At 54.7% G+C, this 16,458-nt stretch overlaps 4 protein-coding genes across 4 annotated transcripts; 2 read left to right on the top strand and 2 right to left on the bottom strand.

Moving 5' to 3' along the window:
• Window positions 1-34: 34 nt before the first annotated feature.
• On the top strand, window positions 35-2,550 carry CAOG_08262 (leucyl-tRNA synthetase; the record flags this gene model as incomplete). The annotated part of the gene is made up of 2 exons (XM_004342382.1): window positions 35-41; window positions 131-2,550. 2 exons carry the CDS (start codon window positions 35-37, stop codon window positions 2,548-2,550), a joined length of 2,427 nt encoding a protein of 808 aa, XP_004342431.1.
• Window positions 2,551-2,938: 388 nt separating this feature from the next.
• Window positions 2,939-4,255, top strand: CAOG_08261 (hypothetical protein; the record flags this gene model as incomplete). The annotated part of the gene is made up of 1 exon (XM_004342381.1): window positions 2,939-4,255. One exon carries the CDS (start codon window positions 2,939-2,941, stop codon window positions 4,253-4,255), a length of 1,317 nt encoding a protein of 438 aa, XP_004342430.1.
• A 684-nt stretch (window positions 4,256-4,939) lies between these two features.
• On the bottom strand, window positions 4,940-7,229 carry CAOG_08260 (hypothetical protein; the record flags this gene model as incomplete). The annotated part of the gene is made up of 2 exons (XM_004342380.1): window positions 4,940-6,578; window positions 6,697-7,229. The coding sequence occupies 2 exons, from the start codon at window positions 7,227-7,229 to the stop codon at window positions 4,940-4,942; spliced, it is 2,172 nt and encodes a 723-aa protein (XP_004342429.1).
• A 2,267-nt stretch (window positions 7,230-9,496) lies between these two features.
• CAOG_08259 (hypothetical protein) lies at window positions 9,497-15,240 on the bottom strand. Its single transcript, XM_004342379.2, has one exon. It carries the CDS (start codon window positions 15,110-15,112, stop codon window positions 9,779-9,781), a length of 5,334 nt encoding a protein of 1,777 aa, XP_004342428.1. The 5' UTR covers window positions 15,113-15,240; the 3' UTR covers window positions 9,497-9,778.
• Window positions 15,241-16,458: the final 1,218 nt, after the last annotated feature.

Raw genomic sequence — 16,458 nt, 5'->3', positions numbered from 1 at the left:
TGCTGGCAGTTTAACACCCTGTACAAGCGCGGCTATGTCAAGTTTGGCAAGCGCCCGACCATTTACTCAATCGCGACAAGCAGCCCTGCATGGACACGATCGCGCGTCTGGCGAGGGCGTCGGCGTCAAGAGTACACCCTGATCAAGCTGCAGCTCGTCGAGCCGCTGCCCGAGTCGCTCGCGTCGCTGTCTGGCCGCAAGGTCTTCCTCGTTGCCGGCACGCTCCGCCCCGAGACCATGTATGGCCAGACCAACTGCTGGGTCAAGCCGACCATGCAGTATGGTGCCTACGAGGTTGACGCCACCACCAAGGACGTCTTTATCTGCACCGAGCGCGCTGCGCTCAACCTGGCCTACCAAGACCTGTCCTCCAAGGAGGGCGAGGCCGTCAAGGTTGGCAGCGTCAGCGGCCAGGATCTCGTCGGTCGCCTTGTTCAGGCGCCCCTGTCAAAGTACGGCCAAGTCTACGTGCTTCCCATGCTGAGCATCAAGGAAGACAAGGGCACTGGCATTGTCACGTCCGTGCCGTCAGACTCCCCCGACGATTACGCCGCCCTCCGCGATCTCCGCAACAAGGAGGCCTTCCGCCAAAAGTATGGCATCAAGGACGAGATGGTCCTCCCCTTTGAGCCCGTGCCCATCATCCGCACTCCGACCATGGGCGACCTCGCTGCCGTCAAGGCCTGCGATGAATTCAAGGTTGCCTCCCAGAACGACGCCGTGCAGCTCGCTGCCGCCAAGGAGAAGGTCTACCGCGAGGGCTTTTACGAAGGTGTCTTTATCTTTGGCCCCCACAACGGTGGCAAGGTGCAGGACGTCAAGCCCATCGTTCGCCAGCAGCTGCTCGACGAGAAGCTCGCCGCTGTCTACTACGAGCCCGAGAACAAGGTCATGTCCCGCTCTGGCGACGAGTGCATTGTCGCCAAGGTTGACCAGTGGTACCTCGACTATGGCATGCAATCATGGAAGGACCAGGTCAAGGTTGCCCTCCGCCAGCTCGAGACGTACAACCCCGACACGCTCAAGCAGTTTGAAATCACGGTCGACTGGCTCCACGACTGGGCATGCTCGCGCTCGTACGGCCTCGGCAGCCGCATCCCATGGGACCAAACCTACCTGATTGAGTCGCTTTCCGACTCGACCATCTACATGGCATACTACACTGTCGCACACCTCCTCCAGAACGGCGCTCTCTACGGCGCTGGCGTTAGCCCGCTCGGCATCACCCCCGAGCAAATGACCCACGAGGTCTGGGACTACATTTTTTTTAGCAAGTCGGCCTTCCCCGCCAGCTCTGCCATTCCCCAGGCAACGCTCGACAAGCTTCGCCACGAATTCCAGTACTGGTACGGCTTCAACCTGCGCTCGTCTGGCCGCGATCTCGTCCAAAACCACCTCACCTTCTCGCTCTTCAACCACGTTGCCATCTGGCCCGACGAGCCCGAGCGCTGGCCCAAGAGCATTCGCGCCAACGGCCACATTCTTCTCAACAATGAGAAGATGTCCAAGCAGACTGGCAACTTTATGACCCTCCTCGAGGGCCTTGGCAAGTTCTCTGCCGACGCCATGCGCATGACGCTCGCCGACGCTGGCGACACGGCCGACGATGCCAACTTTTCGGAGCAGACCGCCAACGCCTCCGTCCTTCGCCTCTTCACCCAGTGCGAGTGGATTCAGGCCACCATTGCTGCCTTCCCTACCATGCGCGACGAGGACATTTCCAGCTCGTTCGCCGATCGCTATTTGGACACGGCCATCAACCGCGCAATCGCTCTTGCCGACGAAGCCTACGCCAAGATGAACTTCCGCGAGGCCCTCATTCTCGGCCACTATGAGCTCTTTGCTGCTCGCGACTTTTACCGCGAGGTGTCGTCCGCACCCAACCGTCGCGTTCTCGAGCGTTTCCTCGAGGTCTCGTCCATTCTCATTGCGCCCATCTGCCCCCACTACGCCGAGCACGTCTTCTCGCTTCTTGGCCGCAAGACGCTGGCCATCAACGCCCCTTGGCCTGTGGCTGGCGCCGTCGACGAGCTCACGCTCAAGATGGCTCGCTACATTAGCACCACCGCCCACTCGTTCCGTGCGCGCGCCCAGCTTGTTGTCGCTAAGGGCAACAAGGGCAAGGGCCCCGCTGTCGAGCTCAAGAACCTCAACGGCACCATTTTCTACGCCAAGAGCTACCCTGCCTGGCAGGAGCACGTCATCAAGACTGTTGCCGGCCTTGTCGACCAATCGTCCAACAAGACCTTCCCCGCAGACAACAAGGAGATTATGGGCCACCTCAAGATCAAGGAGACGCCTCTGCTTGCCCCGCACACCAAGAATGTGATGCCCTTCGTTGCTCAGCTCAAGCTCAACTATGAGGCTCTCGGCGCGTCCGCCCTCGACCTGACCACCCCCTTCGACGAGCTGCAGCTGCTCAACGACTTTTTGCCCTACCTCCTGCGCTCCTCGGAGGTCCAAAACCTGGCCGTCAAGTCCGCCGACGAGGCCGATGCCAAGACTCGCGACTCTGTGACTCCCGGCAACCCTGTTGTTAACTTTGCTTGAAGTGCTTTTTTTTTCCCGTTGTATTTCGTTTGACTTTTGAGTTTTTTCTTTTTTCTTTGGTGTCTTTTCTGCTCTTTTGCCGTTTCTTATCGTTGTAACAAATCGATTCATTGCACAGTTCCTTCCGTTTCGCTCAATCAATCAATGCGACGTGTTTTCACTTTCTTTTCCTGTTTTTTTTTTGTCTTATTTTGTTGGGTTTCATTCGATTTTTTTTCTTTTTTCTTCGTTTTTGCCATTCTCACAAAAGCCACGCCAAGAAACCGCGGCACGTTGAATCCTCACAAATCCGTGCTCAGACCCCACCCCCCACACACCTTTTCAAACCCAACAAGCTTTTGTCATCGGGGAAAGAGCGGGTTGTACGGGTTTTAATCGTTGGCACGAAATGAATCCAGTGGACGACCAGGCTTTGCTCCCATCGGAGCTTCGATTCGGCGCCTTCCCGAGCGTGCAAGTGCTGCAGACACCTCCCATCAATGGATTAATGCAGCCTGCGTTCTTTGACCACTTTGAGTCTGCGCTAGGCCACCCGCAGCTGCTGCGCTCGATGCTGCAGCCGCAATCGCAGCTCCCAGCAATGCCCACTTCCAACAACGAGTTCCTGCGCCAGCCGCATATGCAACAGCAGCGACAGCAGCCCCAGGTCGCACCGAGAGCAACGCCACTGCAACAGAGCCACCACGATGTCATCCCTTGGCTTGGGATTGAGTCGCACTGGCAGTTGCCGCTTGCGGCGGGGCAGAGTGGCGCAGCTGGCTTTGGCTCGGCTGCGAGTGCGCCTCCGTCGCTGCACGCTGTCACTCCAATCGCCAGTGCTGCTGCTGTGACTCTTCCGTCTGCGTCTGCTGCGTCTGGTGGCTCCGGACCTACTTCTGCAAACGGACTGCCTTCGCTGGCGTTGAGTGCCGCTGCGGATCCTTTCATTCCGGGATTCAATTTCCATCAGCTCGCTGGCAACGGAGCGAGACCCATTCCCGAGTCCGTCATGCTCGCTGCAGCCATGTCACGCACTTCTACAGCGTCGGCCGGCAAGCCAGCTCCAGTACGTACACTCCCGTCATCGCCCATTCGGGCGGGGGTTGCCGCTGCACCTATTGTTGGGGTTCTTGGCTCGCAGTCCATGCTGGCTGACCAGGGTCTTCCGCCAAGTTCATCTCTTTACATGGCACAGCAATCATCCTCATCATCGTCGTCGTCGTCGTCAGCATCATCGTCGTCATCGTCAGCTTCATCATCGATGACGTTTTCTACCATGACCATGGGTGGCTTGATAATGTCACCGACCAAACAGCATTACGCACAAAACACCGTTGTTTCGGACACGCAGAGCTTTGCTGGGCAGGATGCGGCTGCAAGTGAGGTGGACTCTTCTCCACCGCGTGCTGATAAATCCAGCAATGTCTTGTACAAGACAGAGCTATGCCATTCGTTCCAGAGCACCAATTATTGCAAGTACAAGGACAAGTGCCAGTTTGCGCACGGCGCGCACGAGCTCCGAAATGTGCTGCGCCATCCCAAGTACAAGACCAACTTGTGCCGATCATTCCAGGCAATCGGTTCCTGCCCTTATGGCCACAGGTGTCATTTCGTGCACGAAGCCCCCAGCAAAACGGCCGATGAATCCTTCGGCAATTCCGATGCCCAGTTTGAACAGTATTCGTCCTTTACAGGCTCTTTACTATTCGATCCTTGGGCAGTTTAATTGCGAGTCAGCTTCTCCTGTGATGCTGTTTTTTCGTTCCAGCGTCTGATTGATCCAGCACTCTTTGAAGAAGAGCGGCTTGCCTTTTTCTCTGGTTGAGTGTTTTGCGCTCCTCTCTCACCCCTTCCTGTTGTCAGCTTCTGCTGGCACCCCCTTTTTTCTCTTTCTTGCCTTCCATTGATTATTCTTATTTACCTATTTACTACCGACACTCTTGTTATCTGCACAAATCCATGTTTTTTGCTTTTGTTCGCGTGTTTTGTCAACGGCCATTGTGTGTTTCGCGCTGGCCTGGTATGCCTGCCGGGCTGGTGTCTTGTTTGTCTCGTATTCACCGAATAGAATTCGTGCTGTTTCAGCGCAACGTCAAGCAGGATGGATTGGTCGATAGAGAAATATCCATGAAAAGGTTTCTTTTTTCCCAAACACACCACAGTCGCAACATTGAAAGCAAAACGAAAATGCAGAGATGGGCAGGATCTGGACACCCAATCGAGAAATTACCAGCAAGCAACGACGGAACGACGACAACAACAAACAACACACCAACAAAAGGACTTGCTGCCAGCGACTCAGGAACATCAAATAGCACAAAAACCATGAAAAAACAATAAGGCGCAAAAAACAGTATGGGGGCGAGACACACACGGGGGGAACAAAGCCTCAGAAATGAAGAAGGCCTTCTTAGACGGTGGGGTGCCAGTATTGGACACCACGAGGCGCAAGTTCGGGAACCTCAGTGATGATACGGCTCCAGACCAACGGGTCGGAGCCTTCGTAAATCCACTTGCCGAAGAGTTGCAGACGCTCGGGGAAGGACCAACGCAAGCACTGCACAAAGCGGGAGCGCTGGCCATGGAAGGGTGCATACTGCAAGACAAACAGAATGTACCGACGAAGATCGTCGGGGAGGGTGCGCGAGAACATTTTGCGCACAATCTCCTTCTGCAGCTTGAGCGGGAAGGACTTGCGAGTGATGGGGCCAAGCTCCTTCTCCTCGTCGTCCAAATGCTTGATAGTGGAGGCCACCATCATCTTGGTAAGGTCGGCCACTTGGCGGAGACGGTCGGCGCGGTCTGCGTCCGAAATGCTGGCAAAGGCCTCGCGGCCCTTCTCGCCGACACCAATCAGGAGAGAAATGTCTTCGAAAAGAGCGCGTTCGCGGTCGTGGTCCTCCTCGTGACCGAGGGTGGCGTTAGGGTGGAAGAGGCGGAGGGCTGGGAAGACAATCTCGTCTTCGTGGGTCGAGTGCACGTTGAACGTGTGCTCGAGCTTTTCGTAGAGCGAACGGTAGGCCTCAATGTCCTCGGCGGTGGGGGTCTCGTTCTTGGCCTCGAAAATGGCAGTGAGGTTGAGCAGCTGCACGCAGGCGTCGCGAGTGGCGTAGTGAACAATCTTGTTGAGCGAAAGCGGGCCCCACTTGTCCTCGGGCACCCAGACGCGCAGACGGATGGCAGCGTTGACAGAGTTGGCGAGCACGATAACGGCGGTGGCGTTAACGATAATCAAGGCACAGACAGCAATGGCCTGCGACACGGGGGTCGAAATGTAGCTGTGGTAGACGAGGGCGGCGAGAGCCATGGTGTCCAGCGGGAAGACAAAGGCCCAGTAGCTCTGGTCAAAGTTGTGGCGACCAAACAGCGAGCGGAAGAAGGACCAGCCGAGAACAAAGAAGGTGACGAGTGCGACGTAGTAGAGGAAGCGGGCAAAGGCGTCAAAGCCGTTGACGGCGCCGCCAGCGCCGGGGAGCACCGTGTAGCCGACAAAGGCAACAGCGGGAGCAGCCACCAAGATAAAGTACGAAGGGCGGACCTTGTCGTCAACAACGCCACCAAACATGATGCGGTTGAACGAGAGGGTGATGAGGACAATGTACATGAGGAAGGCGAACGACCACCAGAGCCAAGCCACCTCCGTGTAGCCAGGGTCGAGCAGCGGCGCAACCATGCCAGCAACGAGGTTGCCGACGGCAGGGATCATCCAGGTCGGGTTGAAGGCATCGCGCGACTGCGGGAAACGGAACCAGCGCGACGTAATGATGACGGCTTGGAAGAGCTGGAACGAGGCACCGAGCCAGAAGAGCGACTTGGCCATGTCGAGCTCCACGTCGACCGACAGGTAGGCAAACAGCAAGAGCGAGATGGTGATGGTGGAGAAAAAGTTGACCTTGTTGGGGTTGGTCCATTCCTTCCACACCTTGCGCGGGTAGAAGACAATCTTGGCAGTGTACAAGAGCACGTAAATGCCGCCGACAACAGCCGAGAAGATGCCGAGGCCTTGCCACAGCTGCTTGTCCGTCTTGAGCACGGCGTGCGAGACCTTCCTGTGAATGTGAATGAGGAGAAGAAAAAAGTTAGGCTCAGAGGCGCAAGGTACAAGAACAAAACCACACACACCCCGCCCAAAGCTCGTTTTTGGTATTGATTGACAAGGCGACGTACCAGACGCAGGCCAGGCCGATCGACGCCATGATGAAGGCAAAGTAGTGAATGTGCATGTGCTTGACAATGTGGAAGTCCTCCTGGCGCATCTCGTCGGTCTTCACCTTGATGCGAAGAGGAATGGTGCGCTCAGAGTCGGGGCTGAGGGTCGAGTAGAGGAGGCGGACAACGGGCTTGCCCTCGTTCAGGCGACGGTCGGACTCTTCAATGAAGCGGCTCTGCTCGTTCCAGAAGTGCTCGGCATTCGTGTTAATATGACGCGACAGGAGACCAAAGCGAATGAACAGGTCAAACATGATGCAGCCGAGGCAGATGCCAAAGAAGGCCTCCAGACCGGCAGCGCCCATCAACAGACCGAGCATGACGGCGCCACCAGCGGGCGACTGGCCATAGTTGGGCGCAAAGAAGGCAATGATGGCAAAGCCAGAGATCATGGCGCCGCAGAGCTGAGCAAACTGCTTGCCGGCACCGGGGATGAGCTTGACGGGGAGGAAGGCTGCGACCCACTCTGCGATGGATCCGAGCACGGACATGCGAGCGCCGCCGATGAATCTGTGTCGTGATCATGATGATGATGATGTCAGCAGTGAGTTTTCATGTTGGTTGTTATTCTGTTCACGTTTGATTGACTTTTTGTTTCTCAATTGCAAAAACCAGTGTTGAAGCTTTTTTTTTTCTTTTCGTTTTTTTTTCTTGGAAGGCGTGAGTTTTTGATGCTGAAAATTGAATTTTTTTTTTTTGAAAAACGAAAAGAGAAAAAAGGCGCGCAAAAAAAAAGGAAAAAAAAAAGGGAAAAAGCCGAGAAATCGACTTCTTTCTTTGACGATGAATCCGACGCGGCATTGAAAGCAAGCGAGCGAGATGAAGAAGGAAAAAAAAGAGGAACAAAGAATGATGAGGACAAGAAGAGGACGAGTGGCAGCGAAAGAAGAAAGGAAGGAAGAATGGAAAGTATCGAACAAGGAAAAAAGAAAAAAAAAAAAAGAAATCGTCGAGGGAGCAAAAAAAAAAAAAAAAAAAAAAAAAGCACATGCATGCTTTGTTGTATGGATGATCATTGAAGAGACAGAGAATAGAGAACAGAGAAAAGAGAAGGACTTTCAGAGTGCTGCAGCAGAGAGGATGAGCACAAAGCAACCACTCATCACACATCCACACTCGATGCACACACACACATCCCCGCAAGAGAACCACCTCTGCAGCGTTCGGATCTCTCTCGCTGTTCATTCACATCACTCAATGAACAGAAGGGCGCCATGAATTTTCATTTTTTTTTCGGAATGGAAGCCTCCCATTCACAATCTCAGTTGAAACGGAGCTCCGATTCCCCACTCTCAGTAGGACGAGCAACCCTAAGAAAGAGAGAGAGAGAGAGAAAGAGACGCTTCAATCACCAACGCGGGACCTCCAATGCACCGAATCACGACGAATGGGGCGGCGTTCAGTGCTCTGCATCAGAAACCGATCGAAATATTCAAAAAAAAAAGAAAAAAAAAGAAAAAAAAGAAAAAAAAAGAAAAAAAAAAGAAAAAAAAGAAAAAAAAAGAAAAAAAAAGAAAAAAAAGAAAAAAAAGAAAAAAAAAACCGTTTTGCTGTTTTGCTTTTTTGGCTTGCTGTTGATCGGTCATTTTGAGCTGCAGCGACGGCGTTTCTCAGCACCGCAGCGGAATCAGAGCGACAAGCTTCCATCTTGAAACGGACAGCCGAGCGGCTCTTCATCAAAGCGCAGTAACGAAGAATCAAAACCAAAGCAAAAGAAGCCTTTTTTTTTTTTTTTTTTTTTTTTTTGCTTTTGAGCTGTTTCGCTGTGCTTTGCATGCATGGTCAGTCCTCCCCACCATCGCAAAGTCACGGAAGATCCAACAACGCAGCAAAACCGCAGCGGCCAACAGAGCTGACAGCAAGCCTGGCTCTTTTGAGAGCGACGGGTCGGCTGAGTTTGTAGATCCCAAAGGAGCTAATCCACTCGCTCTCTCTCCGTTCACCCCTACTGCGTCGTCCACCGCGTCTGCAGCGGGCTCTCTCTCTAGGGGAATGGCGTAGCAAGATCCCGAAGCGCGTTCGCCGGACAGGGTTGGAATCGACGAGCTCCCACTCCTCCCTCCTTCAATACAATGCGAAATCACGCTCTGAAGATCCCCGTCCCCTCCGGTCTCACAATCACCTCCAACCGAGTGATCCAAGACAGATCATCACCCAGTGGGCATGATAGCGCGTTCATTGTGGGTGTTTGATTGGCTGAGCGAAACGGGTTTGTGAGTCGCTGGTGTTTGAGTTTTGAGTTTCGTACCGAAGAACAAAGTCAAAGAAGATGCCGCAGGTGAGGTACCACATCCAGGGCTCCTGGCGAGCGACAATGCCGAGAATGCAGAGGCCAAACACCTGGAAGGAGACGATGCGCGCAGTGACCTCGTTCACGTTGTACGGGAACCAGAACAGAGGGCCGCGGAAACGCTTGCTCTCAAAGGGGAGCTTTGACCGGTAGATTCCTTGCTGCACCTGCTGTGGCGCCACAGGCAGATGAGCGTCGCTCATTGCAATCGACTGCGACATGGTGAAAAAACTAGCAGCGATCGACAGGAAGGAGAAAAAAAAAAGAAAGAAAGAAAAAAAGAACAAAAAAAGAATAAAAAAGACTGATATTAAATTTGGATGAAAGCGACTCGAAAAAGCTAAACAGTTCAGATTCGACAAAGATGTTAATTCGGATTCAACACAAAACACAAACCAGAATAAAAAACAAAAACAACAACAAAGCAAAAACAATAATTTCAATCCCTGAAACTTTCGCAGCATGATGTCCGTTGCAAGAAATTCAACGAAAAAATACAGTAATAATATTAAAGTTCATAACAAAAGGAAAAACAAAAACACAGATTCTAATGACATGGCGCGAAAAATCTCTTCATGCAAAGGGATACTGAAAAAATTCCAAGAGTAGTAGCATGAGAGCTACCGCTTGGGAAAGAGCTGGGGTCGTTGCAAACAAAACACACTTCACAAAAAACGAACGATCGTCGTGGGCATAAACTCGCGGCAACGGCCTGGACGCCAACGCAGTTCCAAGAAACTTTCGCTCAAATCAGAGCTGCGCAGACTGAGCGTTGGGAAGCGACGAAGGCGCACGCGGAGGCTGCCGCGCAAAAGGAATCGGAGGCTGCATGCCGCCAAACTGAAGTCGAATCAGCTCTTGCTGTTGCTGGAGCGCAGGGGAAGGCGACAGGGCGGCAGTGGCTGCGGCTACGAGCGAGGGGGCGAGCATTGGCATGTTGGGTGCCGACACGGCGTGCGAAGGAGGTGGGTTGGGAAACACTCCAGCCGGAGGACCGCCAGCACCACCACCACCACCCAACAACGCTTGTTGCTGTACATGGAGCAGCAGCTGCTGTTGCAAGAGATGGGGATCAATCGCTATCGGTGGGAGCGGAAACGGTGCAGCGAGCGGCACGCGAGGTGGCATTTGTGGAAGCTGCTGTTGCTGCTGCTGCTGAGCAGCGCGAACGTCGGTCCCTCCGGCATGGCCTCCAGGCGGCGGAATGAGCTTGTTCTGTAGCTGCACAATCTTGTTCATCTGCTCGAGGTAGCTGGCGTGCGCAAGGACCAGGCGAGCGGCTTCCTGTAGATTCATCGAGGGCGCAGGACCAGTTGCCGAAAGCCCGTTGTTGTTCGCAGAACGCACGGGTGGTTGAGCCTGCTGGCGCATCGTTTCGTCCAGCGTGGGTTCGCGACAATCGCGGATGGTGTGTCCCTCATAGCCGCAATTGCAGCAATAGACACCCCGGACAATGGTGCTATTCCAAGTTTGCACTTTGGTAGCGAGGGTGCTGCTTTCGGGGGGAGTGGTGGGCGAGGTTGACGTGGTGGCAGACGACATGGACGACAACGACGATCCCATCGAAGTCGTGGACGAGTCGGACGAGGACGACATGGAGAGGGCGGACGACATGCTGGGAGATAACGGCGGCGAGACGCCACCGAGCACCGAATCGGACTGTGCAAATGCTGCCGAGACCGCAAGACTCGTGGCGACTGCTGGCAGCAGCGACGACGACGACGAGGCACACGAGCGGGTGCGACGGGTCTGCAAGGGGACCGTCACGGCGTGCGTTGGATGGACACTCGGTGCTGGCGCCTCGGCCGAGAGCAACGCATCTGGGGTCTCGCTGGCGGCCGGCAATGAGACCGGAACGGCAACATTGGGCTGGCTGGAAAACCACTTTTGCTGCTGTTGCAGCAAAGAGACAACCGAGGCCAAGGGATCAGTCTCGCTTGCGAGAGCGGAGGGAGTTGACGTGTCGGAGGTGGTGCTTGGAGCCGCGAGATTCTCGACGCTACTGGCCGCAGACAGGCTACCTACTGGGGCTGCGCCTGTCGCCGCAGGCGACACTGCAGGGTAGACGGTTGGTGTACCAGACGCACTGGCGCCGCCAGACGAAGGCGTGCTGGCGCGTGTGGAACCATTGCCATTGGGCTGAGCTGCCTGCTTTGCAGACACGACCGCAGCGGCGGATTGCGTGGACGAAATCGCGTTTGCTGCCGCACTCGTGTGCAAAAGACCGTAGAGTGCAGCCGGATCCATCTGCGCCACTTGCAGCAAATAGTTTTGCCATGCTTCAAATTGGGCAGTGAAGGATGCATCTCCTGGCAAGTTGGGAACGGAGCGCGACGCCAAGGCAGTGTGCTGTTGTTGCTGCGACTGTTGTGCTTGCGGCTGCCGAGCGAATGAAGATGACTGTCCCAATGCCGACGGGAATTGCTGCTGCTGCTGTTGCAATAACTGCTGACGTTGCAACTGGTACTGCTGCTGTTGGAACAGGTGCTGTTGCGGATCAAAGTAAGCGCCAGGATTCGACAACCCGCCATTTTGCGAATGAGCTGCCGGTGCGTGATGAGGATGATGATGAGACAAAGAGGCAGAGGAGTGCTGTTGCGACGAACGGCGGGCGCTGCGTGAATGGCCGTTGCTAGTTCCGTTGCTGCTGGCGCTGGCGGACGAACGATGCTTGCCAACAGTAGACCCGTTGTTGGATGCGGGCGGCCAAGCATCGAACGAGTTTCCTTCAAAGAAGGCGCGAGGCGACGGGGGGATTGAGGGTGCAGGCGATCCTTGCGCAGAAGCGTCTATGGACGGCGTTGCGGACGGCTTGCGGCGACGTGACGACTTGGTGGAGCGGGGTGAAGGCGGTGGCATGAGCGTGAAAGCAGAGTCGGCCGAAATGGAAGTGCGTTGGGACCCCGTGCCTTCGGACAAGGAGGAGCGAGCGCTGTGCGGGGCACTTTCAGACCCGCCTCCCGGCTCAGCCGCCATGACGGTGTCGTCCGACGACGAAGCATCGAGGATGGTGGTGGTGGTGGCGGTGGTCACGAGCGTGACTGACTTGACAGCAGCATGCATCTCGCCATTCGAAGCGAGGCTGAGCGACTGACTGGTGGACTGCTGCGCCATGCCAACTGCTGGAACGCCGGGCGCCGGGACCACCTCTTCAAAGATGGTTGTGGTTGAAGCGGTCGAGGCGGAGACTTGAGGCAGCGGCGAGTCGTCCTCTGTCTTGTGAGAGCGCTGGCGCATTTGCTGCTGCTTTTGTTGTTGCTGCTTGGTCTGTTGCCGTGGTGGCACGAGGCGGGCGTCCACCGCAGAGTCCTTTGCGGAAGTTGAAGTGTCTGTTGCTGTTTGCGCTGCATCGACATCATCCGCCTGCTCGGAGCCGGACGAGACAGCAGCAGCAGTAGCAGTAGCAGTAGCAGAAGTCGGCGCATGCGGGTCTCGGAACAAGCGATTGGAGATGCGACGAACTGTGGCAAACAGCGCCAAACACGCCATCAACGTCAAAAAGACGGATTCTTTCGTGCCACTCACGTCGTCCAACGGGTCCAGCTGCGACGAGGCAGCACGACGCTTGCCGCTTTGGCGTTTTGGTCGCGCAGGCTGAGTGGCCGACGATGCTGGTTGAGTTTGCTGCGACGCGTCCGCCGTGGTCTGTTGAGCAGCAGCAGCTGCTGCATCCTCAATCCGGTCTTGAGCAGACCCGGTGGTTTTGGCAACCCCGAGCGACTCGGTTGGGATGGAAGCACCAAACTGGGCGGCAAGCGAAAGGATGAGCTGGAAGTGGTCGGTGGCTTCGCGCTGAGCAATGCGCCCACGCCGAATCGACTCGAGCACGACACGCAGGCTCATGACACAGTCGCGGAGCTGAGTGATGCGCGCAGCCTTTTCGGGCGCAACGGGAGACTCGCTGGGGATGGACAGGATGTCCAACATGCGAGAGAGCTGAACTTCGAGCTGCGCAATGCCCTCGTCTGACAACTGGCGCGGCGGGTGGGGCGGGCTGGGCTGCAGGGGCATCACGTCAGAGCACCGAATTTGCGCGCTGGCTTCGTCCACTGCAGATGAGCTGCAGTCCGTGCGCGCTGGCTGGTGGACATCGCCAGCAGCAGGAACAAGCTCTTGCTCGCCGTCCTCGACAAACAACTCGCTTTCATCGTCGTAGTCGTACGCAGCGTCATCGGACATTGCGCGACCACCAATTTCAGTGGCGAGGCTGACCACCAGCGAGCCCAGAGTCGACACGGTGCGGATGGCGGTGCTAACGGCAAAGATGCACAGGCGCTGCACCGAATGCTTTGCAAGACGGGCAACGCCAAGAACCACGTCGCTGACAGTGTCCTGGGGCATCTTTTCCACAAAGCGCTGCTCGACACGTGCCGCAGCTTGCTGTGCCATGCGCAGAATCGAGTGTGACTGGTCGATTGCAGCGACAAGCGTGCCCGTGTACACCATGTTGTTGAGGCGCAGCACGACAATGCACAACTCTGAGTTTGGATGATTGTACAGCTGCGCAAGCACCTTTTGCTTTGCGTTGGCAATCGCTTCGTTGACAGAGCCGTCGGCCAGGGCCAAGCTCAGCTCATGCGACAGGTGCTCGTACCAATGGGCAATGCGGGGATAGGCGAAAACGGTGCATTGGCGGTCGATGCCCGCCGGCGCAGGAGGCAACTGACATTCTTGCTGGAACATTCGGAGCTGCTTTTGCGTTTCGGACGGAGCAGCATCCGCGTTGTCAGGATTGCTTGGCGAGGCAGAGGCCGATGATGATGGAGCAGATTGCGAATCGTGGCTGAACAGCGAGGCTGAATCACCCAGCGTGCGGTACTCGGACACGCGCTGATAAATGTTAAGAAAGGTGGACTGAAGGAGTTCCTCGTGTGCGGCAAAGTGGTGCGCTGCTTGGTGCGCGGTGCCAAAGAGGGCGTGCGCATCTTCGTACGAATAGGGTGCAAAAGGGTTTTGGCGAGTCGCCGAGCGAGGCACACGCAAATGCTGATGCGGCGCTACGGGTGAAGGCGTCGGCGCTGTGGACGACAGTTGGAGGGCGCTGCCGACTTGAGCGAGCTGCGAACCCAACATGACGGCGTCCGCCATCCACACCCGAGAACCACAGTACAGGACGGGCAGCTTTTTGGGCGAAGCAGCCTGGCTGTTGGTGGATGTAGTGACGCTTCGACATTGTAGCGACGACCATGGCCCGCGGGTTGCCACCAACTCGATCGGGAGCGAACCGAGGAAGGAGGAGATTGCGGACGAAGCGGTGCTGCTTGTTGCGAAAGGGAGTTGGGCCGGCACGGAGTTTGCGTCCAGACTGCCCGAGGCCGGCGATGGCGGAGTGGCAGGATTGCCTTGGTGGTGGTGGTGGTGGTGGTGTGGGTGGCTGTGGTGGCTGTGGTGGTTGTGGTTTGCACTTCCAGAGGGTGCAGCGGCTGGTGGCAAGGAGGGGCCTGGACTTGCCGAGGAGGCGAATGCTGGTAAAGAGGCAATGCCGCTGACAAACTGGGACAGCCAAGGCAAGTCGGATTTTGGGGTGAACAGGGCGTCTGCCAACGAGAGCACCGCAGGAGGATTCAAATTGCGTACGTCGGACGATGGATAGTCGTCGACGGTCGCGATGAATATGCTCAGGCCAATCCACAAAATGCAGCCCACCCAAAACCGAAGCGAGTCGATATACCGCGTTCTTCGCGGCGATTTACGGATTTTTTTCACGGCAGCAGGGATGTCATGAGATGTTAACAAGGAAGAGGAGGAGGAGGAAGAAGAAGAAGAAGATGCAGAGGAAGAGGTAGAAATGCTGGAGGAAGCTGGTGGTTGCATAGTGTGTGCAGCACCGTTAGCAGCAGCAGCATGGGATGCTCCGGGCGGAGCGCCTGGTATTGGCGAAGAGCCAGTGCCTGAATTGACAGCGGCTGGTGGCGCTGAACGCTCCAACGGAACAACTTTTCGGACTAGATGGAGCACCGACGCCCATATTTTGGCACCACTGCCTATTGGTGGAGGTCCTGGCGGTACTGCTGCGGCTATATCTTGCTTGCTGTGTTGTGCGCCATTGAGGCCGAGATGGCGAGACCCATCTCGCGTTGGCATCTTGTATGCAGATGTGTTCTTGTCAACAAGTGTGCCGCAGCAAGTGGGCGACCCTTGTTTTTGTTTGGTGTGTGTTGGAAATTCACCACCAATGAACTTGATAAAAATCTTGATTCAAAAAATATCTGTGAGAATCACATACAAGAACGAAACATTTGGTCAAACACAGTGAGAAGACAATCACGAGTCGCTGGTCAAAAAAAAAAAAAAAAAAAAAGAAAAAAAAAAAAAAAGAAAAGTCTCCGCAAGAAGTGAACTTGGTTCTTTTGTTCCACACACACACAACAACTGTGACACAGGTCTCTCTCTCTCTCCCGGTGTTATCCTGTTGGGATGCAGTTATGATGAATTCATGGTATGGATTGTCAATATGCAGTCGAGAGAATCTCCGTTCAGATTACGAAACGCGACGTGATTTTAGGGGTTTTGTGAGATTGTGCAGCAACCGATTGTCGGCAAGTCGTGTGGTCCTGCTCTCGATTGGACTTTGGACCAGAATGCGTGAGCATGGAAAAACAGTGGCGTTGCTTGCAAAAATAAGCAATATAGAAGAAGGGACGGTTCTCCATTCGGGTTGCAGTGATTGAGCAACAGAGAGAGAGAATGATAGAGAGAGAGAGAGAGAGTGTGAGAGAGAGAGAAAGGGAAGAGCACTGTCTCGCAGCCAGAGACCGACCGCACAACCACAGAGCTTGATTAAGAGCATTGCATGATAGTAAGAGTGGTAGTGAGTGATAGGGAAGAGGGGGGGGGGTGACCAAAGGAGAGTACTTGGTGAACGGCTCGAGATCCATTTCGGCTGTTGCTCACTCTGCCCTCTTCTCTCTCTCTCTCGCCTCCCCCACCCCAAATTGTCTCACATTTCTCCACAGACTGAGACTGAGGTTGGAGTCCCAGAAAGAGAGAGAGAGAGAGAGAGAAGGAGAAGGAACGAAAAGCAGACGCTTCATCGTAATAATAAATGGCTGTTTTTTTTTTTTTTTTTTTTTTTTTTTTTTTTTTTGGCTGGGATTTGCATTAGAGCGCGGAATTAAATAATAAAAAAATAATAAAAAAAGAAGGAAAAAAAAAATCGCAATCCTTGGGACTTTGGATTCGATGGCGTTTCACATTACATTCAAAGCGATGCAAGTCGGGCAGTTGTGAAAAAGCAAAACCCAACCCCTCAAGTGAGAAATGAACGAAGAGGGGGTTGGCAAACAAAAGCGGAGAGGAGAACGGGCGTTGCCGAAACAAAAAAAAAAAAAAAAAAAGAAAAAAAAAAAGGGCCGAAAACAAAAAAAAAAAAAAAAAAGGCCGAAAACCAAAAAAAAAAAAAAAAAAAAAAAAAAAAAGGCAAAAAAAAA

This window comes from Capsaspora owczarzaki (genome assembly GCF_000151315.2).
Source record: "Capsaspora owczarzaki ATCC 30864 unplaced genomic scaffold supercont2.19, whole genome shotgun sequence".
In the NCBI taxonomy this organism is placed as follows: Eukaryota; class Filasterea; order Ministeriida; family Capsasporidae; genus Capsaspora; species Capsaspora owczarzaki.
Note: the sequence above shows the minus strand (reverse complement) of the source record. Positions and strands in the feature narration are given on the sequence as shown.

Bases quoted from the DNA above. Each gene is read 5' to 3' on its own strand.
- CAOG_08259 (XM_004342379.2), bottom strand. From the start codon at position 15,112: ATGCCAACGCGAGATGGGTCTCGCCATCTCGGCCTCAATGGCGCACAA.